Below are 23,046 nucleotides of genomic sequence, written 5' to 3'. Positions count from 1 at the left end.
AACATTTAATAGTTTCTCACCATTTAAAACTTATTCAGTTTTTCTTTTCTTCTTACAAAAGTGAATAACCTCACATTTCCCCACATTATATTCCATCTGCCACTTTCTTGCCCACTCACTGAACCTGTCCATACCCCTTTGCAGACTCTTTATGTCCTCCTCATAGCTAACTTTCCCAACTAGCTTTGTATTGTCAGCAAACTTGGATACATTGCACTCGGTACCTTCATCTAAGTTATCAATATATATTGTAAATAGCTGAGGCCCAAGGATTGATCCTTGTGGCACTCCACCAGTTACAGCCTGCCAAACTGAAAATGACCCGTTTATCCCTACTTTCTGTTTTCTGTCCGTGAACCAATTCTCAATCCTCAATATTACCTCCAACCCAATGAGCCCTTATCTTGTGTAACAAACTCTAATGTGGTAACTTATCGAATGCCTTTGAAAATCCAAACACACAACATCCACTGGTTCCCCTTTATCTGGACTGCCAGTTACATCCTCAAACAACTCCAATACAGATTGTCATCAACGAGTGAATTCCGCCCTTTCTGTTGCTTCAAAACTAGCGGGGGTGGTGCTGTGAAAGGGACCAGGCTCTGATTGGCGGGTGGGGGTATCAATCACTTGTTTTGAACCAATAGAAGGGGCGGACTCCGTGAGGGACATTAATTTCTGCAGCGAGGGAGAGTGCAGATTAGATTCTCCTTCACACCGTCAATATTGGTCTCATTTTCTGCCCTGCCATAATTAGATCTCCGGTGAATGATGGAGTGATTGAGAAAAGTCCACAGCTGGAAGTAAACAGGGATTGTAGACTGAGGAACAACAGCAGGGGAATCAGCACAGGATTGTGAGAGCAGCAACCAGAGAGAACCCTTCCGATTCAAAGAGCTTCCAGAGATCGACTGGGGAGAAAGGTAAGAGAAAGTCCCATTTCCTCAGATAAACACTGGTCTTGTTGACAGTCCACAAAGGTTACAAGGTAAGGGGGGAAATGGTGAGAATGAGACTGGGAGAGTCTGATCACCAAGTACAATTATCCAGCATGAGGCCGTGTAATGAAACGTGAAGTGAGATCAGTTTCTGTCTCAAAACACACAGTCACAAATTAATCTTGTTTGTATTTTAGAGTGAAGGGGTTTGATCTAAGAGGTAACTCCATTCTGAGGCAGAGCCCAGCAGATCTCCAGTGTCTCCCCGTCCCCAGCACCAACTCGGAAGGAACCCACCTTTCTGTCTCCCATGATGTGAATATTACACTGTGTGTTAATGTAGTACCAGACAGCGTTAATGAATTCAAGTATATTTCAGATCCAACTCTCAAAATAAATCATCTGACAATTCTGAACTGGATACTTAATGTTATTTCCTATCAGTAAATCTATTTCTGGATTTCACAATTACTGTTGAATTAAATGATAATTTAAATACAAACTTGTGAGAAACTGATACGTAAATCGGATTCTTATAATAATTTTTAAAATTTCTTCCAATTGATTATTTTGTCTGTTGTCAGAATAAATGTTCTGGGTGATCACTTATCCATCTCCCGGCCTCGGCCGAGGGTTCTTTTTATTAAACTGAGAGTGAAGTTTGTCCCGATACAATCCAGATTCATTTCCGTGCTCTTTCAACACAATCACCTGATTATTATGGGGACCTGCTTTTGGCAGAAAATATAAACAGGTCTTTCAGCCCTTTAAACACTAACTGGAGTTTGCGGAAATATTGTTCATCCAAATGTTGTAACATGTACAAAGAATGTGACGATCAGATGTTTCGCCATCGAATTCAGTATTGTGGCAGTAATTTAAATGGTCACTGTTAACAGTTACAGGTTTAGATGGTATAAGACAATCAGATTTTCAGAGCAGACGTGGTCTGTTTTTAACAATGTGACTATTTTATCGATGTCCTTCTGTAGATGCGATGCTGCTTAATGTTCTGTCGAGCTCAAACTGCTGGTGAATTCACTAAATCCCCATTATCAGGCCTTGTGATGTAAAAAATCCGTTATTGGAATCGCAGCTTCATGGTTAGAAAAAGTGTCTGAATGTTCAGGGTTAATCTTCATCTTAACTAAACTCCAAACACGTGATGGTGGTTTTCGTTATGTCCTTTTCAGCAACTATCGTTGAGTGAGTTCCTCTATGCCAGGTTAACAATCTGTCAGATCTCAGTACAAGAGGCGTTGTTTCCAAATTATATCCGAAAGACCATGAAACGTTCAGTGTAAACTCCTATCTATATATTCAGAACCTGACACGTTCAGTGTAAACGCCTATCTGTCTATTCAGACTATGAAACAGTCAGTGTAAACTCCTATCTACATATTCAGACCATGAAACAATCAGTGTAAACTCCTATCTATGTATTCAGACCATGAAACATTCAGTGTAAACTCCTATCTATATATTCAGACCATGAAACATTCAGTGTAAACTCCTATCTATATATTCAGACCATGAAACATTCAATATAAACTCCTATCTATGTATTCGGCATACCAGGAGTAGGGACATCGTCTGGATACGATGAAAACATTTTAAGAGTTGCTTTTACTCCAGAAGAATAATATTATAATACAGCAGTAGGTTGTGTAGATATATATAATTCATAAGACTTCCTGTTGCCATGGTTTAATGATCATTTTCTGAAATCGATAACTCCTGCGTGAATACTTTTTTAATGGAGATTATTATTCCACCAGTTATTCAGTCCTCCCAGCACTGCTGGCACTGTAGTGAACATTCACACATGTCCTCCTCCCATTCTGGCCTGTTTCAACAAACAGTGAGAACACATTCCAGTTCATCTATGCCAGTGTGAGCAAGGCCATCGAGATGCACTAGTAATGAATTAAAAGTTTTATTTCCAACGCACACTTCCTGTAAGTGTCACACTTAATGCTGCACTCGTCTCCTGTCACATTCACTCGCTGTTACACATCAAACTTCATAATTCAGAAATTAAACTTGGAGTATAACCTCTCGCTCCCTGTCAGTGGCGTATGGGTGTGGGGCCGGGTCAGTTGTGTGTGTGTGTGGGGCCGGGTCAGTAGGGTGTGGATGTTGGGCTGTGTCAGTGGCGTTTGGTTGTGGGGCCGGGTCAGTGGTGTATGGTTGTGGGGCTGGGTCAGAGATGTATGGGTGTGGGACTGGGTCAATGGGGTTTGGGTTTGGGGCCGGATCAGTGGGGTGTGGGTGTGGGGCCGGGTCAGTGGGTCGTGGGTGTGGGGCCGGGTCATAGATGTATGGTTGTGGTACCTGGTCAGTGAGGTATGGGTGTGGGGCCGGGTCAGGTGGGTATGGGTGTGGGGCCGTGTCAGTGAGGGATGGGTATGGGGCCGGGTCAGGTGGGTATGGGTGTGGGGCCGTGTCAGTGAGGTATGGGTGTGGGGCCGGGTCAAATGGGTATGGGTGTGGGGTCGTGTCAGTGAGGGATGAGTATGGGGCCGGGTCAGGTGGGTATGGGTGTGGGGCCGTTTCAGTGAGTTATGGGTGTGGGGCCGGGTCAGGTGGGTATGGGTGTGGGGCCGTGTCAGTGAGGTATGGGTGTGGGGCCGGGTCAAATGGGTATGGGTGTGGGGTCGTGTCAGTGAGGGATGAGTATGGGGCCGGGTCAGGTGGGTATGGGTGTGGGGCCGTGTCAGTGAGGTATGGGTGTGGGGCCGGGTCAAATGGGTATGGGTGTGGGGCCGTGTCAGTGAGGTATGGGTGTGGGTCCGGCTCAGGTGGGTATGGGTGTGGGGCCGTGTCAGTGAGGGGTGGGTATGGGGCCGGGACAGGTGGGTATGGGTGTGGGGCCGTGTCAGTGAGGTATGGGTGTGGGGCCGGGTCAAATGCGTATGGGTGTGGGGCCGGGTCAGATGGGTATGGGTGTGGGGCCGTGTCAGGGGGTATGGGTGTGGGTCCGGGTCAAATGGGTAATGGTGTGGGGCCAGGTCAGTGAGGTTTGGGTGTGGGTCCGGATCAGAGGGGTATGGGTGTGGGGCCAGGTCAGTGAGGTATGGGTGTGGGTCCGGATCAGAGGGGTATGTGTGTGGGGCCAGGTCAATGGGGTGTGGGTGTGGGTCCGGATCAGAGGGGTATTGGTGTGGGGCCAGGTCAATGGGGTGTGGGTGTGCGAGGCCGGATCAGTGGGATATGGGCACGGTGCCGGGTCGGTTGGGAATGGGTGTGAGGCTAGTTCAGTCGGGTATGGGTTTGGGGCCGAGTCAATGGAGTGTGAGCGCGGGGCCGTGTCGGTGGGGTGTGAATTTTGGGCCGGATCGTGGGGTGTGGGCGCTGGGCCGGGTCAGTGGGGTGTAGGATTGGGGCCTGATCGGTGGGGTGCGGGTTTGGGGCCGTGTCAGTGGGGTACGGATGTGGGGCCAAATCAGTGGGGCGTGGGCACGGGGCCGTGTAGGTGGGGTGTTCGTTTGGGGCCGTGTGGGTGGGGTATGGGCGCGGGGCCGTGTTGGTGGGTTGTGGGCGCGGGGTCGTGTCGGTGGGGTGTGGGCGCGGAATTATATTTGTGGGACGGTGGAACAGCAGCGTATGAACTGTACAGGGTCGATGAGAAGGCAATCTCCAGGTAACAGAGCCTCACTGCAAAGAAAATATGTTTTTAAGGAGAAGCCCGATAAACACATGAGGGAGAAAGATAGAAGGATATACTGATAGAGTGAGATGCAAGAGGGAGGTTGGAGGCTGACGAGGTGCAGAAACACCGGCATGGTTCAGTTGGGCCGAATGGCCTATTTCTGTGCTGTACATCCTGCATAATTCTACGTAAAATAAAGGGAATTGACGAGGCTGCGTTTTCTGCAGCAGTTTTGTAGAATGCGAATATCGGAATCTTTTCTCTCATTCTGTAGTCTGGAACACGTGAACTCTTCGAGTGGAACGGAGAGATTCTAGTCGCCCAGTCAGAGAGTTATGTGATGCACAAGTGAAATGAGTTTAACTTGTTCTATAACATTAAACCACCAATGAGACTTTTGTATTACAGACGAGAGGGTTTGATCAAAGAGACACGCCCAGTTTGACACGTGGGTGAATAGGTGGACTCGTGCATCTCGATCTCTTCCTCCAACGCCTCTCCTCCATTGTCCAGCTCAGTGGGGCTCCCCTCGCTTGGTTCCAACTATAACCTTTGACTCCCTTGTTAATCAGGAATCTATTCAACTCAAAATATTTAAATGGAGAGAGATATTAAAAATATTCAATGACCCTGCCTCCACCACTCACTGGGGAAGTGATTCCACAGACTCACAACCCTCTGAGAGAAAACATTTCTCCTCATCTCCGACTTATATGGGAGACCCCTTATTTTTAAACTGTGGCCCCCTAGTTCTAGTCTCTCCCACAAGGGGAAACATCCTCTCAGCATCTACCCCTTCTAGTCTCCTCAGGATCTTATATGTTTAAATAAGATCACCTCTCATTCTTCTAAACTCCAATGTATACAGGCCCAACTTGTCCAACTTTCCTCATAAGATAACCCCCTCATCCCAGGAATCAGTCGAGTGAACCTTCTCTGAACCGCCTACAAAGCAGTTATGTCCTTTCCCAAATAAGGAGACCAAAACTGCACACAGTATTCGAGATGTGGTCTCGCCAATGCCCTGAACAACTATAGCAAAACATCTCAACTTTTACATTCCATTCCCCTTGCAATAAATGGCAACATTCCATGTGCCTTCCGAATCACCTGCTGTACCTGCATACTATTTTTTTGTGATTCATGTACTAGGACACCCAGATCCCTCTGGACCTCAGAGTTCTGCAATCTCTCTCCATTTAAATAATATACTGCTTTTCTAATCCTTGTGGACAAGTTCATATTATCCAACATTATACTCCATCTCCCTAATTTTTCCCTACTCACTTAACCTATCCCTATCGCTTTGCAGACTCCTTATGTCGTCTTCACAAATTACTTTCCTACCTCCCTTTGTGTCATCAGCAAATTTAACAACCATACATTAGGTCCCTTCATCCAAGTATAATTGTATAAATGCAGAGATTAGACAAGCGTGTAAGAAAGGCATAGTGGTCTTCATGGGGGACTTTAACCTTCACATAGATTGGGAAAAGCAGACTAGCAACTGTCAGAAAGGTAGTGAATTTCTTGCGTGTGTCCGGGATAGTTTTCTACTGCAGTATGTCCAAGAGGCAACAAGGGGCAAACCATACTGGATTTAGTAATGAGTAATTAACTAGATTTAGTTAACGGCTTAACTGTGTGTGAACATCTATCCAATAGTGATCATAACATGAACAAATTCAATGTAGTGTTTGAAAGGAAAAAAAGTGAATCAGCTGCTAAGATTCCAGACTTGGGCAAGGCCGATTTCAATGGGATGAGACAGAGACTGTCCACAGTAAACTGGGCAAATCTGTTAATAGGTAAAACGACTGATGATCAGTGGGAAATGTTTAAAGAAACATTGAACGTGATAGAGAATCGGTTTATACCCATGAGGGGCAAGAACTCTACTTGACAAAAAAAAAGCCATGGACAACTAAAGAGGTAAGGGATAGTATAAGACATAAGGAAAGGGCATACAAAAAGGCAAAAAATGGCACAGATCCTGGCGAATGGGAAAGATACAAAGATCAACAAAGTGTCACAAAACAGATAGTAAGAGCTACAAAAAGAGAGTATGAAAAGAAACTCACAAGGGATATCAAAACCAATACGAAGAACATTGATAGTTATATTAGGAAAAAGAGGGTGGTCAGGAGCAGTGTTGGCCCCTTAAAAACTGAAAGTCAGGATATTGCCATTGACAATGGGGAAATGGCGGACATGTTAAACAATTACTTTGCGTCAGTATTTACAGTCGAAAAAGAGGATAGCATGCTGGAAATCCCAAGAAAACGTATATTGAATCGGGGACAGGGACTCGATAAAATTAACATAAGTAAAGCAACAGTAATGAAGAAAATAATAGCACTAAAGAGCGACAAATCCCCAGGACCAGATGGTTTCCATCCCAGGGTTTTAAAGGAAGGAGGTGAGCACATTGTGGATGCCCTAATTATAATCTTTCAAAGTTCTCTAGATTCAGGAACTGTCCCTCCAGGTTGGAAAATTGCACATGTCACTCCGCTTTTTAAGAAAGGAGAGAGAGGGAAACCGGAGAAATATAGACCAGTTAGCCTCACATCTGTTGTGGGGAAAATGCTGGAGTCTATAATTAAGGATAGGATGACTGAACACATCGAGAACTTTCAGTTAATCAGTGAGAGCCAGCATGGATGTGTGAAATGTCGGTCGTGCCTGACAAACCTGATTGAATTTTTTGAAGAGGTGACTAAAGTAGTGGACAGGGGAAGGTCAATGGGTGTTATTTATTTGGACTTCCAGAAGGCATGTGTTAAGGTCCCACATAAGAGAATGTTAGCTTAGATAGAAGCTCATGGAATCGGGGGAAAAGTACGGACTTGGTTAGGAAGTTGGCTGAGCGAAGGGCGATAGTGAGTAAGGAGAATGGGTCGGTACTCACATTGGCAGGATGTGACGAGTCGAGTCCCGCAGGGATCTGTCTTGGGACCTCAATTATTCACAATATTTATTAACGACTTAGATGAAGGCATAGAAAGTCTCATATCTAAGTTTGCCGATGACACAAAGATTGGTGGCATTGTAAGCAGTGTAGATGAAAACATAAAATTGCATAGGGATATTAATAGATTAGGTGAATGGGCAAAACTGTGGCAAATGGAATTCAATGTAGACAAATGTGAGGTCATCCACTTTGGATCAAAAAAGGATAGTACAGGGTACTTTCTAAATGGTAAAAAGTTAAAAACAGTGGATGTCCAAAGGGACCTCGGGGTTCAGGTACATAGTTCATTGAAGTATCATAAACAGGTGAAGAAAATAATCAAGAGAGCAAATGGAATGCTGGCCTTTATATCTAGAGGACCAGAGTACAAGGGGGCAGAAGTTATGCTGCAGCTATCCAAAACCCTGGTTAGACCGCACCTGGAGTACTGTGAGCAGTTCTGGGCACCGCACCTTCGGAAGGACATATTGGCCTTGGTGGGAGTGCAGCACAGGTTTACTTGAATGATACCCGGACTTCAAGGGTTAAGTTACGAGGAGAGATTACATAATGTGGGGTTGTATTCTCTGAAGTTTCGAAGGTTAAGGGGTGATCTAATCGAGGTTTATAAGATATTAAGGGAAACGGATAGGGTGGATAGAGAGAAACTATTTCCGCTGGTTGGGGATTTTAGGAGTCGGGGCACAGTCAAATAATTAGAGCCAGACCTTTCAGGAGCGAGATTAGAAAAAATTTCTACACACAAAGTGTTGTAGAAGTTTGGAACTCTTCCACAAACGGCAATTGATACTAGCTCAATTGCTAAATTTAAACCTGAGATCGATAGCTTTTTGGCAACCAAAGGTATTCAGGGATGTGGGCCAAAGGCAGGTATATGGAGGTCGATCACAGCTCAGCCATGATCTTATCAAATGGCGGAGCAGGCACGAGGGGTTGAATGGCCTACTCCTGTTCCTATGTTCCTACGTCATTGATAAAGATTGTGAATAGTTGAGGCCCAAGCACTGATCCCTGTGGCACTCCACTCGTTACATCTTTCCAACCTGAAATTGAACCATTTGTGCCTATTCTCTGTTTCCTGTTAGCTAACCAATTCTTTATCCATGCTAATATTTTACCCCCTCCACCATGAGCTCTTATTTTGTGTAGTAGCCTTTGATGTGGCACCTTGCCAAAAGCCTTTTGGAAATCCAAGTGCACAACATCCACAGGATCCTCTTTATCCATGTTGCTTGTTGCTTCCACAAAGAACTCTAATAAATTAGTCAAACACAATTCCAGCCGTACAAGCCCCACCACCAGGATCTCTATGAGCCTCCGACTCTGGCCTCTTTCACATTTCACCCATTCCTCACCCGATCTATGGCTGCCGGGCCTTCAGCTGTCCCGGCTCTATGTTCTGCAATTCTCACGCGAAACCTCTCCACCTCCCTCTCATCCTTTACGATCCTTCTAAACCCACTTCTTTGACCAAACTTTTGCCACCCCTCCCTCTACCTCCTTTATTCAGCGCCCATCTTTTGTCTGATTCGGGGTCTGTGAAAGGCTTTGGGATGTTTTTCGATGTTAAAGGGTCTGTGGTAATGCAAGTTGTTGCTGTTTTGTGTTTATTATACTAATGTCAGTGTGAGTGAAACAAGAGTAACTCAATTTTACAATGTCTCAAATTTAGTTACAAATTAATGCCGGAGAATAACTTCAACTCTAGTTTGGTAGGACGTCCGTTCGTGGGCATACACACCGCGAGACACACACACGTGGAGAATCTTCATTGTAAAGTAGCAGTAAAATCGACCACTTATATATTGATGGTGTTTTCTGAGATTGTAAGACCCCGAAAGATATACAACAAATAAATTCCGTACATCACCTAATGGTTTAACGTTACACGATTGATAACATTTCAATTAGTGTTAATATTAAAACATTGGTAATTCTCTTCATCTCCGAACAGTGCTTATTAGTGTTAATGTTAGAATAGTGGTGAATCTCCTCACCTCTTACAGTGCTCATTAATGTTAATATTAGAACAGTGGTAAATCTCCTCACCTCCTACAATGCTCATTAGTGTTAATATTAGAACAGTGGTAAATCTCCTCACCTCCTACAGTGCTCATTAATGTTAATATTAGAACAGTGGTAAATCTCCTCACCTCCTACAATGCTCATTAGTGTTAATATTAGAACAGTGGTAAATCTCCTCACTTCCTACAATGCTCTTTAGTGTTGATATTAGATCATTGGTAAATCTCCTCACCTCCTACGGTTCTCATTAGGTGCTGACACCATGAGAAATATGGTAAATATATATATATCCAATAGAAGCACCAACCAGGACACATCTCCTTGAACTCAGGGAGGCTGTCACTGCCTATAAACACCAGAGGAATCACACCCAGCTGGATATTGTGCATGTCGATAGATATCATATTCATAAAGTACCAGGATTTAATATCAAAACACAACTGATCAAAAATATGAAACACTTCTGTGAATAAAATAATACAATAGCGCCAGAATGTAAAACCGAGTGAGGGGTCATTTAATACATCAATGATCACCCAGCTCCATATTTCCCTCCAGAATATTCACTAACTCAGGAATAAGGCTGATGCTGGCCTGCACTGTGAGTAAATCTTACTAATGGGCGCTCCCAGTGCAGAGTCTCTGCCGACGGGAGCCCGTCTGGAACTGGGTTGTTGAGATCAGCGGGACTCACTGGATTTCACTGGGCAGCTGACTGTGTCACACCTGATGTGGAGTGTTGATCATCACACTCGGGAAATGCTCCATCCCAGAGCAAACAACTGTTGTACTGATGGGAGAGGAGGGATTTGGTATCATGTTTAACAATGCAAAGCTCTCCTGCTCATTGTAATATTGCTGCCTAACCTCCTATTAATATCATATTGATTACAGAGCATTATAATCCAGGAACGTCTGTCACCACCATGGCTGAAGGTTGAAACAGGGGAGAAGATCCAACATCTTCAAAAAGAATGAGAATGGACACAGGTAGGTTCAGAAAATTCATCAAAATATAATTTCTGTCCTGACAAAGGGTCCAGATCACGAGCAGGAACCTCAGCTCACACAGGAAGAGGTAACAGCACAGATACTGTGTAGATAGAGAGAAGTGAGTGGCCATCTAGAGGGACGGTGCAGTCACAGGTAGAGGGATGTCCTGAGTACTGGAACTGGCTAATGGATACCTGGTGTTGGGGGCTGTAAGGTGGACAGAGACAGTGACTCAGAGGATGGTCTTCCTGAGTAACAGTGTGAGACCAGGGAGCAGGGGGACACCCCGAGTGGGGCGGGGGTGAGAGACAGGTGGGACACAGGAATAGGAGAGCGATAGTGGTGGGAGATTCTATAGTCAGGGGAATGGACTGACTCTTCTGCAGCCCTGGTGTCAAAGGGAAGAACATCCTGGAACGTGTGGGACCATCTTTTGGAAGGAAAGGAGAACAGAGAATAGCCATGGTCGGAACAAATAACAAGGATAGAAATACGTGTATCGAGGGAACACTGAGACTTAGCACTGGACTAAAAAACAAGGTTTAGAGTCGGCCATCTCCGGATTGCTTTACGCTGGGCTGTTTAAGGGGGGAAATATCAGTCAGGTCAATCTGTGGCTGCAGTGCTGGAGCAGGAGGGAAGTGTTCACGGTCTTGGGGACTGGAGTGAGTTCAGGGAGAAGGGAAGGGATGGTCACGGTCTGAACCGACCAACAATGGTTTTACAGACTGGGTGAATGGAGCAATGGGAGGGTTTCAACTCATAAGACTGCATGGTGGGAAATCACAGGTTCTGAGACTAGAGAGTGAAATTAATAAAACTGTTGGAGCAGAACAGAAGATTTATGAAATTGTGAAAAGTTATTAGCAGGAAAAAAAGAAGGTCGTTTTGAAATATTGAGAGATCAATTCATTTGGTATTTAAAAAAGCAAAGAAACGGAAACGGGTCAACATTCCAAAAAATCGGAGTTCGGATTGTGTGTTATGTCTGTGAATATACAAATAATTCCAAACATATTCGGAAAATCAGAAGTATAAGAGATGTGATCTAGTATCAGGAAGACAAGGCCTGAGCTTTCACAGGGCTCAGAGCGAAATGTTTCTCATTAAAACATTTTGAGGGGAGAGAAAAATAGTTCTGGACGCCAGTATTAATAAAGGTTCTATGACAGAGCTAGAACAATAACAGCTTGCATTTATATACTGCCTTTAATGTAAAACGACCCAGGGTGCGTGACAGGAGCGATTATCATACAAAAATTGACACCGAGTCAAATAAGGAGATATTAGGACGGGTGACCAAAAGCTTGGTCAAATAGGTAGGTTTTAAGGAGCGCCTTAAAGGAGAAGAGAGAAAAGGAGAGGTTTCGAACATCAGAATGTTCCAGGGTGCTATGTTAAGGTCGATTCCTTATGAACGCAGTTAAGCAATAGGAAGGGAAATAGCACAATTCTCGGTGTGTTTTGCAGGACAGCAATCAGTGAAGGTGAGATGGAGGAGGAACTGGGGGAAACGAGTTGTGGATGAAGGTTTGGGGAGATAAAAAATATTTCATTTCGTTTCTAAAAATGATGGTGGAAGTGAAAATGTTGGTGTACGAGAGGAGGATGTGAACACATAGTTAGTGATAACTGTAGAGAAGGATTTGGATCGCCGAGGTGGATAAATCACTGGGCCCAGAGATAACACACCCGAGGCTGTTAAATTGAGTCAGAGAGGAGATAAGAGGGACTCTGATCACAATTTCTCAATCCTCGATTGTTATCAAAAATATCCAGGTGGACCGAAGCAGAACAAGTAATGTCTCTGTTAAAATAGGGAGAGAGAGTCAACGGGTAACTGGAGACCAATTAATCTCCGTCAGTCGTGGTCTGTAATTCCAGGTCGAATTAGCGAACATTTAGAGATACAGGGGATGATGAGCGGAGGCTGGAACTGATTCGCTGCAGTCAGTCGTATTTGACAAATCTGATACAGCTTTGTTGAGAGATGACTATATCGATCGATGGGATGTAGCACATGGGGTATATATGGGTTTTCAGAAGGTGTTTGATAATGTGGCTCACAGGAGGCTTCAGCCGTTTGGTTTCAGAGGAAATGTAGCCGCCCGGATAGAAAGTCGATAATGTGTTTAGTTTTCTCCATTTTTGTTCACAGATCCGAACACTGCAATCACTGAGTTGCTGACAAAGTGCGACGATTACCAACTGTTCCAGTTGACGAAATTCTACCGGGACAGATTGGAACAGGCGATTGAAGAGGGGGTGGAGGGCGTCAGCTCGTTGTTAACATAGGAGAGACATTTCAGTGGACAGGAACATCGGGTAAGTGGGAAGGATACAGAATGAATTTGGTCATTTAAACATCACATAACTAACAGGATATCAGATCTTAGAATCAGAGAATGTTACAGAAGAGAAACTGGTCAAATAGGAAAGAAATGGATCAAACTGAAAATACAGTGAATCTGAAACAATGATACGAAATGGTGAACATACCCAGTGGATCGTTCAGTCTCTGTACAAAGGACAGGGGAACGGTTCGGGTATAACTCTTGTGTGGACTGAAAACAAAAGGGAATCAGTTTAAGTGGGAATGGGAAAAGGAGGTACCAATATATTCATTATAATTATTTACAGAAAGTCACTGGTTTCGTGGAGAAGGGAAACAGGGCGGACAGTTCCAACCTTCTCCTAAATCTGGTGATGGAGAACGGCTCTCGGGCCCGAAGGGTGATGTGGGAATCCTTTGTGAAAATGCACCATGCGGTACCAAAGTTGGACAAAATACTGAACGAGATGCAGGAACTTGGTACGGTAAAATCACACACTGAATTCAATTTCAGATTGAAACACTGCAGAATTTACCAACATATTACACAGATCTTATCTCATGAAAGCTCATTGATTTAAACAGGTCCTGATCCATTTGATTATATGAACATCGGACGAAGTTTAACTGAAATACCCAGTCATCTGAAAGGTAAGTGACGACATGGAGATTTCAAACTGTTTATTTCACTTCTGAGAATCAGAATGTTTGACTGTAGCCTTTTGTTTAGAGATTGTCAGAATCTGTGAATCAGAAGTTGAAAGGTTGGAGGGAACAGAATAAAGTTTGATTTTGATTTGTTAATAATCTTCAGATCGTCTGCACGATCTTTTACTATTCACGTTTCCCAATTATTTGTAAATTTGTAGATGTTTTATTATTCCAACTAATCCAGGTGCTGATTGCTAACAGCTGTGAAAAACCGTTCATACCTGGGAGGATCCCGATACACCGTGAATCCCCATACACACCTGGGAGGATCGTGATACAGCTTTAATCCCCATACACACCTGGCAGGATCCTGATACACTGTGACTCCCCATACACATCTGGCAGGATCCTGATATACTGTGACTCCCCATACACACCTGGCAGGATCCTGATACACTGTGAATCCCCATACACACCGGGCAGACCCTGTTACACTGTGAACCCCCATACACATCTGGCAGGATCCTGATACACTGTGAATCTCCATGCACACCTGGCAGGACCCAGATACAGTGTGAATCCACATGCACACCTGGCAGGATCCAGATACAGTGTGAATCCCCATGCACACCTGGCAGGATCCTGATCCACTGTAAATCCCCATGCACAACTGGCAGGATCCTGATACACTGTGAATCCCCATACACACCTGTCAGGATCCTGATATATTGTGAATCCTACACACAACTCCAGTGTGCCTCACAGATCCTTTCGGCTCACAATTAATGAGCAGTGCTTTGTGCCAGACGTCACGGTTTACCTGCGCCCCTAGAAATCTGCTCCCAATCACCTGTAGGGAACGAGGTGGAGAAATGCGAAATATTGAAAATGTTATCTTTTCACAGACGTCAAAGTATTCGATCTGATCTGAGAAGATTTGCGGATTTTCACACAATAGATCATTAATCCGTGGAGAAATGTGAGGGAAAGACAATGTTCAGGGTAATTCGGAAGTTATGGGCTAGCTTCCTAATGGCAGTGAAAGAGAGAACTTATTCTACTCAAAGAATAGTCCTTTAACTCAGGGTCTTTTTGGACCCAATGGAATGACTAATGGCAGTGAAAGGGAAAACTTATTCTATTCAAAGAATAGTCCTTTAACTCAGGGTCTTTCTGAACCCAATGTAATGAATGATGGCAGTGAAAGAGAGGACCTATTCTGCTCAAATAATAGTATTTAACTCAGGGCCTTTTTAGACCCAATGGAATGAATAATGGCAGTGAAAGAGAGAACTTATTCTGCTCAAAGAATAGTCCTTTAACTCACGGTCTTTTTAGACCCAATGGAATGACTGATGGGAACAGATTTGTAATTTCCCAAACCTACAATGTGGGGAATTCTGACCGAAATGAAACAACTGAGTGTAATTATTGGGAGAACAGTTGAAATGAACTGTGAATGTTTTCTGCTCGAACATTACACAGAATGATGTGTGCAGTAGTTGTATTTTTTAATTCTAATCGGTGTTATGACAGGAAAAAGCAATTTCGCCCAAATAAGCCTGTCCCTGTTAGATAGATGACCCCACCTACCCGTCGTCTCAATGTATCCAAAGAAACACGTCTGATTGTCTCTTGACCCACTTACACTGCCACTTTATTGTCTTCCCAAGTTTCTCTGGCACTTTGTGTGAGAAAATTACCCTGAATTCCCTTCTCCGTTATTAATTATTTTGTTGATTTTGAGCCTGTTTCCTGTTTCGGATGAGTATATTCAAGACTGTGATCGATAGATTTTTGGACACGAAGGAAATCAATGGAGAATAGGATCGGGCGGGCAAGTGGATTTGAGGTGGATCAGCCATGATCTCATTGACTGGCGGTGCAGGCTCGAAGGGCCGTATGGCCCACCCCTGCTCCTACTTCATATGTTCTTATGTCCTTACTAATGTTGGGAATTCCATTAAAACATTTCAATACTGAAATCTCTTAACCAAACAAAATACATCAAACCCTCGCACCATCGCCTCAGCCTAAACTCGTAATAAATTAAATCATCTTTCTGACTCCCCTCTGTACATACATAATGGCAGTAATCTTTACCTGTGATCAGGTGACTATAGAAATGCAGGTAATACCCCAGACAACCTGCCCGAGTCCTAAAACAATAATAATTTAACTCCTGTCTATTCAGTCCGCCCCTCTCCCATTGCGCACAACACCCGAGATAACCTGCCCAAGACCTGATACAATAGGAGTGGAACTTCTGTTCGTTCACAGTCTGTCCCTCTCCCAGTGCCCACAATATCCCAGATAACCTGCCCGAGGTCTGATACAATAACAGTGGAATTTCTCTCCATTCAGAGTCTGTCCCTCTCCCAATGCAAACAATAACCTATTTCCAATTTCCGCAAAAGGTGAGCACCACTGACGGTTTCATAGGTTAATCCTCCAGAACCTCTAGTTTCGTATCACCAGAACCATGTGTGGATTTGAAATGAGATGTCCATGGTACAGGGCGGGGCTGATAAAATTAATCAGCCGAGGGAAAATATCACCTTCATAGAAATCTCCATGTTCAGTAAATATTAGAATCAAGTGAGAATTTGAAACTTTTCTCAGCCCTTGTTCACTTTCAAGCGAGGTTTCCAGTAACTGAGTTTAATTTCCTGCTCGCACCTCTATTGAAGATGTGAATTCAACCTCGGAACATTTTACTGACTAGGAAAGTGATATTGAGAATTTGTTTTTATATCAATACAACGAATATTGAGAACCACTTTCTGCCTGATCTTATTGAAGATGTTCAAGAGAAACACAAGGAAACACTCCGGGTCCAAACTGAAACACTGAGAGTGAACACAATCCTAATAAAGGAGAAGGTTAAGATTTTCCAGCTGGTCAATCCATACACTGAGCTAACGGTCATTTCTACTGTTCGAGATCGGACACTTGCAGAACATGAACTGCTGGCAAGAGGCCGAGAGCATGAAGAGTGGAGAGAGAAACATCTCCGGAGAGAACTGAAAAAATCCAAACTGATCAATTGTTCCAGAGCAGTTTTTTCCCGGAGAAAATGCAAATCTGGGAGTTCAGCAGCGGTGAGCGGAGTCGCGGGGATTGGAAAAACAACAATGGTACAAAAGATTGTTTATGACTGAGGCCACTGGGAAAATATACCCACACTTTCAATTTGTTTTCAGTTTTAAATTCCGGGCTTTGAACGCTATTAACTGTAGAATAAACCTGAGGAATCTGATACTGAATCTGTATTCTTACTTTGGGAATATGTTGGGAGATCTCTGGAAGAACCCAGAGGGATTACTGTTTATATTCGATGGTTTAGATGAATTCAAGGACAGCATCGATTTTGCAAATAATCGGAGAAATACAGAACCTCAATACATGTGCACAGATCCTGAAGACTGGTGTGAAGTGTCTGACATTGTGTACAGTTTAATACAGCACAAGCTGCTCCCAGGATGTTCAGTGCTAGTGACCAGCCGCCCCACTGCATTACATTTATTGGAAAACGCTGAGATCAGTGTCTGGGCTGAAATCCTGGGATTTGTTTGGTGAAGAACGGAAGGAATATTTCAACAAGTTTTTTGAAGATCAGGTGGTGGCAGCAGCTGTTTTCAAACACTGGAGGAGAACGAGATCCTGTACACCATGTGTTACAACCCTTCCTACTGCTGGATCCTCGGTCTGTCACTGGGTCCCTTCTTCACACAAAGAGACAGGAAACAGCAGCGAGTTCCCAAGACCATCACCCAACTATATTCCTACTATATTTACAACATTCTGAAAAACCATGGCCGAGAGATTGAATCCCCCCGTGATGTGTTACTGAAGATCGGTGAGATGGACTTCACTGGAGTCTCCGAGAAGAAGATTGGTGTTTCGAAATGGAGATTTGATCCAGTACAATCTGCAACCTTCCCAGTTCCTGTCTGGGTTCATGATGTAACTTTTGGAGAGAGATGATTCTGCCCAGAGTGTGGTTTACACATTCCCGCACCTCACCATCCAAGAGTTTGTAGCCGCTCTCGCACAATTCCTGACTCCAGATCCTGGGGACATCCGGAAACTCCTCCGTGAAGCCCACAGCAAGGAAGATGGGCGATTGGAGATATTTCTCCGTTTTGTTGCTGGTCTCTCATCCTCACAGTCAGCTCGGCCCCTGGAGGAGTTTCTGGGTCCATTTCTTCATCAAACAATCTGCGGAATGATTGATTGGCTGAAGGAGAAAGTTGAAGGAGAGATTGGAAATACAGCTTGTGAATCTGATGAAAGGGACCTCCTGAACACATTCCACTACCTTTTTGAGTTTCAGAATAAAACACTGTCTCGGGTCACAGTGGGATCTGTGGAAACAATTACATTTAATGGATTGCGACTGACCCCTATTTACTGTGCGCTGCTGTCTCATGGCATTGGACTCTGTGGTATAACAAAACACCTCGATCTGGAGAACTGCTCCATTCAGTGTGAAGGACTCCAGCGGCTGGGACCCGTACTACACAAATGCCAGGTGTTGAGGTAACTGTATATTTGTCTCTAACTGTTGGGCCAATTGTCCAACAGTCACAGATTGTATTGTTGCTCCGTAATGAAGGGAAACAAACAGTTCCGATAAACCAGAGAGAAGCAGATGCAACACAAATACGACAAATGATAAGAGGATCGGTTAGTAATTCCCTAACGACTGGAGAATCTAAAATGGATCGTTGTGAAAATTCGGGATTTTACAGTCTTTATCGGATCAGTAAATACATGTCACTGAAAGAGTCTGATAATTTAATTACAATAAATGATATTTATTGCTGTTTTTATCACTACCTGAGATACATCCATTGAAGAGGCTAATTCTCACTGTTACTCACACGTGGACCGATACTAACTGCAGCAGTCTTTGTGTCTGAGCATCCCACCCTCTTACCGAGGTTTGGGGGCAAGTGACAGTCACCGGACTGTGATCGTGTGTAGGAGAGGGAAGCAGAAACACCAAACATTCAATAACAAAGAGCAAAACACAGCTTTCGGGCACACAACCGCCAGTGGGCGGGCTGAGCTTTCCCCGCAGGACGTCGGTCCGTTATCTTAACTCATCAATGACACAGCCCTTCAGACTCTCCAATACATCCACCGTCTCTTCACCCAGCTGGCAGCACTCGTGCCTCTGAATCAGAAGGTCGTGGATTCAGGCCCCTCGCTGATTAATCCAGGCCGACACTTCAGTGGGATTGGGGAACTAAAATCTGCCAGTAAAATGGTTCCAATCTAACGGGTTGTGGGGTATTAGCCCAGGAATACAGATACACACTGGTCAGCGGTGGGGCCTCCCACTCAGCAGGAGGCTCCTGGGTAAACCAGGTGCAGTCAACCCGTGAATTTCCCACAGTCTGCCCCCCGTGTGTGAGGTCCCGCTCGGGGAGGTAACCACAGAAAATTCCCCATAAACTGTCGGGCCCGTTATCCTGAAATAAGTAAAGAGCCAGTTCAATGGGAATAAAGAGAGAGACTCCCCTCCCCCGCCCCTATAAACTAGGAGTGCAGAGACATTTAAAACTTGTAACAAGCCAAAATAAACTCTCCTTATCACATGAAATCCTGGGGGACGGATTTTGCAACAGCAGTTAGCGCCGTTTCACAATATAATTCACCCCGAGATATTGTACAGTTTCATACAATACTGCATGAAGTACAGGTAATCACCGCTTTATCATTTATTTCGGGGAAAATCGCCGCATTCCCATAAAATCTGGGAATTAACAAGCATCAGAAATGAGACAAGTTTCCCCGAACATGAAGGGAGCGGTCATTGAACTCCAGGAGGGTAATTCTGATCATCAGGGAATGAGGCCGGACTAAGGGACACTTAATGGCTTCACACAGACAGCGCTTTATTTGATAAATACATTTACTGACAGTTCCTGAATCTATGGGGCGTTGGACAGAGAGAGATTCATTGTCAGCGACACGGAAATCTGGTTATTAATTTCCTGAATAGTTTTCAGTGTTTCCTGTAATATCAGAGAGAAATTGTGTCAAATCGGGGATTGGATTCAGTATGTTTCTCACTCTCTGTCTGTTTGTGTTTAGACTGGGTAATAATAAACTGGGAGATTCAGGAGTGAAACTACTGTCTGCGACTCTGAGGAACCCGGACTGTAAAATACAGGAACTGGGGTAAGTATCAGACTGTGTGAGATTGTGTTTATCATAATTGGATGTCGAACACCGCACATTATTATTAATATCAGTGATGGTGTTGTTAATAAACACTGTACATTATTATTAGCATCAGTAATAGTGTTATTAATAAACACTGTACATTATTATTAGTATCAAAATAGTGTTATTAATAAACACTGTACATTATCATCAGTATCAGTGATAGTGTTATTAATAAACACTGTGCATTGTTATTAGTATCAGTGATAGTGTTAATAAACACTGTACATTGCTATTGGTATCAGTAATAGTGTTATTAATAAACACTCTACATTGTTATTAGTATCAGTAATAGTGTTATTAATAAACAATGTACATTATTATTAGTATCGGTAATAGTGTTATTCATAAAAACTGTCCATTATTAGTATCAGTAATAGTGTTATTAATAAACACTGTACATCATTATTAGTATCAGTAATAGTGCTATTAATAAACACTGTACATCATTATTAGTATCAGTAATAGTGTTATTAATAAACACTACATTATTATTACTATCAGTTATAGTGTTATTAATAAACACTGTACATTATTATTAGTATTGGTAATAGTGTTATTAATAAACACTGTACATTATTATTAGAATCGGTAATAGTGTTATTAAGAAACACTACATTATTATTACTATCAGTAATAGTGTTATTAATAAACACTGTACATTATTATTAGTATCGGTAATAGTGTTATTAATAAACACTGTACATTATTATTCGTATCAGTAATAGTGTTATTAATAAATACTGTACATTATTTTTAGTATCAGTAATAGTGTTGTTAATAAACACTGTACATTATTATTAGTATCGATAATAGTGTTATTAATAAACACTGTACATTATTATTAGTGTCAGTAAGTGTTATTAATAAACACTGTACATTATTATTAGTATCAGTAATTGTGCTATTAATGAATACTGTACATTATTATTAGTATCAGTAATAGTGTTATTAATAAACATTACATTATTATTACTATCAGTAATAGTGCTATCAATAATATACTGTACATTATTATTAGTACCAGTAATAGTGTTATTAATAAACACTGTACATTATTATTAGTGTCAGCAATTGCGCTATTAATAAACACTGGGGATTTACTCTGATTCCTGTTATTTCTCTCTCTCTGATCCCCAGTTTGGATGATGTCGGTCTCACAGAATCTTGTACCGAGGATCTCGTCTCCGCTCTCAGTACAAACCGTAAACTGACGGGTCTGAACCTTGGATCAAACTACTTCGCAGACCGATCTGTCCCCGCTCACCGCTCCCTCATACTCACCCGTAGGAGTCTGGAGTGGATCTGGTGAGTGTTTGTGTTAATGATTAATGTAATCAATAAAATATCAATGGGATTCAGTCCCTTTTATGGGTAATATTTGTCTGTAATTATTATTGAAATATTAACCCCAGTCTCCCTGTTATTTACACTGTTGTTCAATCTGTTTATTTCCTATTTAATCTTTAATCTGTTTCAGGCTTTGGAGGAATCAATTCAGTTCAAACGGAAAGAGACACCTGGAGTCACTGCAGGAATCCAGACCCGGACTGAGTGTGGGAGTGTGATCATTTCAATTTATCACCATTACTGGTCTCATTCATTGAACATTTTTGGCCGATTCTCTGTCCCTCCCCTTTAACCGGCCGCGCTCCAGGTTCAAATCCGAACGGCCCTTGAACGGTTTCCGGCTCGAGCTGAGCGAGCGTCGTCTCCCATTGTGACGTCAGAGGCCCAGCGACAGGGTCACGAGACTCAGTCACCCGGTCCCACAGCGCTGATTCTGCAGGATATCCGGGGCTGGATGGTCCCCAATGGGACACTGGGTCAATGTACAGAGAGGAAGGGCCCAGGGTGGGGCTCAGTCTGGGCTGCAGTGGGGCACTGGGTCAATGTACAGACAGGAAGGGCCCAGGGTGGGGCTCAGTCTGGGCTGCAGTGGGACACTGGGTCAATGTACAGACAGGAAGGGCCCAGGGTGGGGCTCAGTCTGGGCTGCAGTGGGACACTGGGTCAATGTACAGAGAGGAAGGGCCCAGGGTGGGGCTCAGTCTGGGCTGTAGGGGGACACTGGGTCAATGCAGAGACAGGAAGTCCCAGGGTGGGGCGCAGTCTGGGCTGCAGTGGGACACTGGGTCAATGTACAGACAGGAAGGGCCCAGGGTGGGGCTCAATCTGGGCTGCAGTGGGACACTGGGTCAATGTACAGACAGGAAGGGCCCAGTGTGGGGCTCAGTCTGGGCTGCAGTGGGACACTGGGTCAATGTACAGAGAGGAAGGGCCCAGGATGGGGCTCAGTCTGGGCTGTAGGGGGACACTGGGTCAATGCAGAGACAGGAAGTCCCAGGGTGGGGCGCAGTCTGGGCTGCAGTGGGACACTGGGTCAATGTACAGACAGGAAGGGCCCAGGGTGGGGCTCAGTCTGGGCTGCAGTGGGGCACTGGGTCAATGTACAGACAGGAAGGGCCCAGGGTGGGGCTCAGTCTGGGCTGTCGGGGGACACTGGGTCAATGTACAGACAGGAAGGGCCCAGTGTGGGGCTCAGTCTGGGCTGCAGTGGGACACTGAGTCAAAGTACAGATAGGAAGGGCTTAGAGTTGGCTCAGTCTGGACTGCAGTAGGACAGTGATAATTGGGCTCCTCTCCCAGTGAGGAGTCAGAATCTGGACCGTGTCCCTGTGTACCGTGCCTTCAGCTGCCGAGGCCCGAAGCTCTGGAATTCACTCCCTAAACCTTTCCACCTCTCTCCATCTCTCCCCTCCTTTAAGATGCTCCTTAAAACCTACCTCTTTGACCAAGATTTTTGGTCACCTGTCCTAATATTTCCTTATGCTGCTCAGTGTCAAATTTTGCCTTAATACTCCTGCAAAGTACCTTCGGACGTTTTACTGCTATAAAGGCGCTATATAAATGTAATTTGTTGTCCATGTGCTGTGTTATTAAAACTCCACCATTTATTTCAGCTCAGGCCTGGACTACTCATTATTTAAAATAAAAATATTGGTGTTCGTATTTTAAAATATTGAATAAATGTTCCTGGAAAAGACGTCACACCTCCTCCAACTGGCATCATAGATGTGACCGGTCGGTCCATTGAACCGGGTTGGTCTTACACGGGGATATGCATTTTCACAAATTAGTGAGACGGACTGTGAGCAAAAGGCTCAGCTGGGACTCCACAAAATGTCCTCCCGACATGCAAGGCAAAATGTCCGCCATGCACCTGCCGCAATATCACAGAATG

General features: G+C 43.9%; 1 protein-coding gene across 5 annotated transcripts in view; it reads left to right on the top strand.

Annotated features, from left to right (window-relative positions):
• Positions 1-22,770, top strand: part of LOC137316327 (NACHT, LRR and PYD domains-containing protein 4C-like) — a 36,510-nt gene extending 13,740 nt beyond the window's left edge. For 3 of the 5 annotated variants that reach the window (XM_067980392.1, XM_067980393.1, XM_067980394.1), the window contains 9 exons: positions 758-923; positions 10,484-10,579; positions 12,741-12,907; positions 13,223-13,394; positions 13,500-13,565; positions 16,368-18,107; positions 19,671-19,757; positions 20,943-21,110; positions 21,283-22,770. In XM_067980392.1, coding sequence (XP_067836493.1) covers positions 17,794-18,107; positions 19,671-19,757; positions 20,943-21,110; positions 21,283-21,370 — 657 coding nt within the window. In that variant the 5' untranslated portion in view covers positions 758-923; positions 10,484-10,579; positions 12,741-12,907; ... (1 more) ...; positions 13,500-13,565; positions 16,368-17,793 and the 3' untranslated portion in view covers positions 21,371-22,770. Of the gene's footprint in view, positions 1-757; positions 924-10,483; positions 10,580-12,740; positions 12,908-13,222; positions 13,395-13,499; positions 13,566-16,367; positions 18,108-19,670; positions 19,758-20,942; positions 21,111-21,282 lie in introns of those variants that run through there. The other 2 variants (XM_067980395.1, XR_010961534.1) reach the window with 2 other exon arrangements.
• The last annotated feature ends 276 nt before the right edge of the window (positions 22,771-23,046 follow it).

This window comes from Heptranchias perlo, unplaced genomic scaffold, assembly GCF_035084215.1.
Source record: "Heptranchias perlo isolate sHepPer1 unplaced genomic scaffold, sHepPer1.hap1 HAP1_SCAFFOLD_59, whole genome shotgun sequence".
Lineage (NCBI taxonomy): Eukaryota > Metazoa > Chordata > Chondrichthyes > Hexanchiformes > Hexanchidae > Heptranchias > Heptranchias perlo.
The sequence above is the reverse complement of the archived record's forward strand: the minus strand, read 5'-3'. Positions and strand labels throughout refer to the sequence as shown.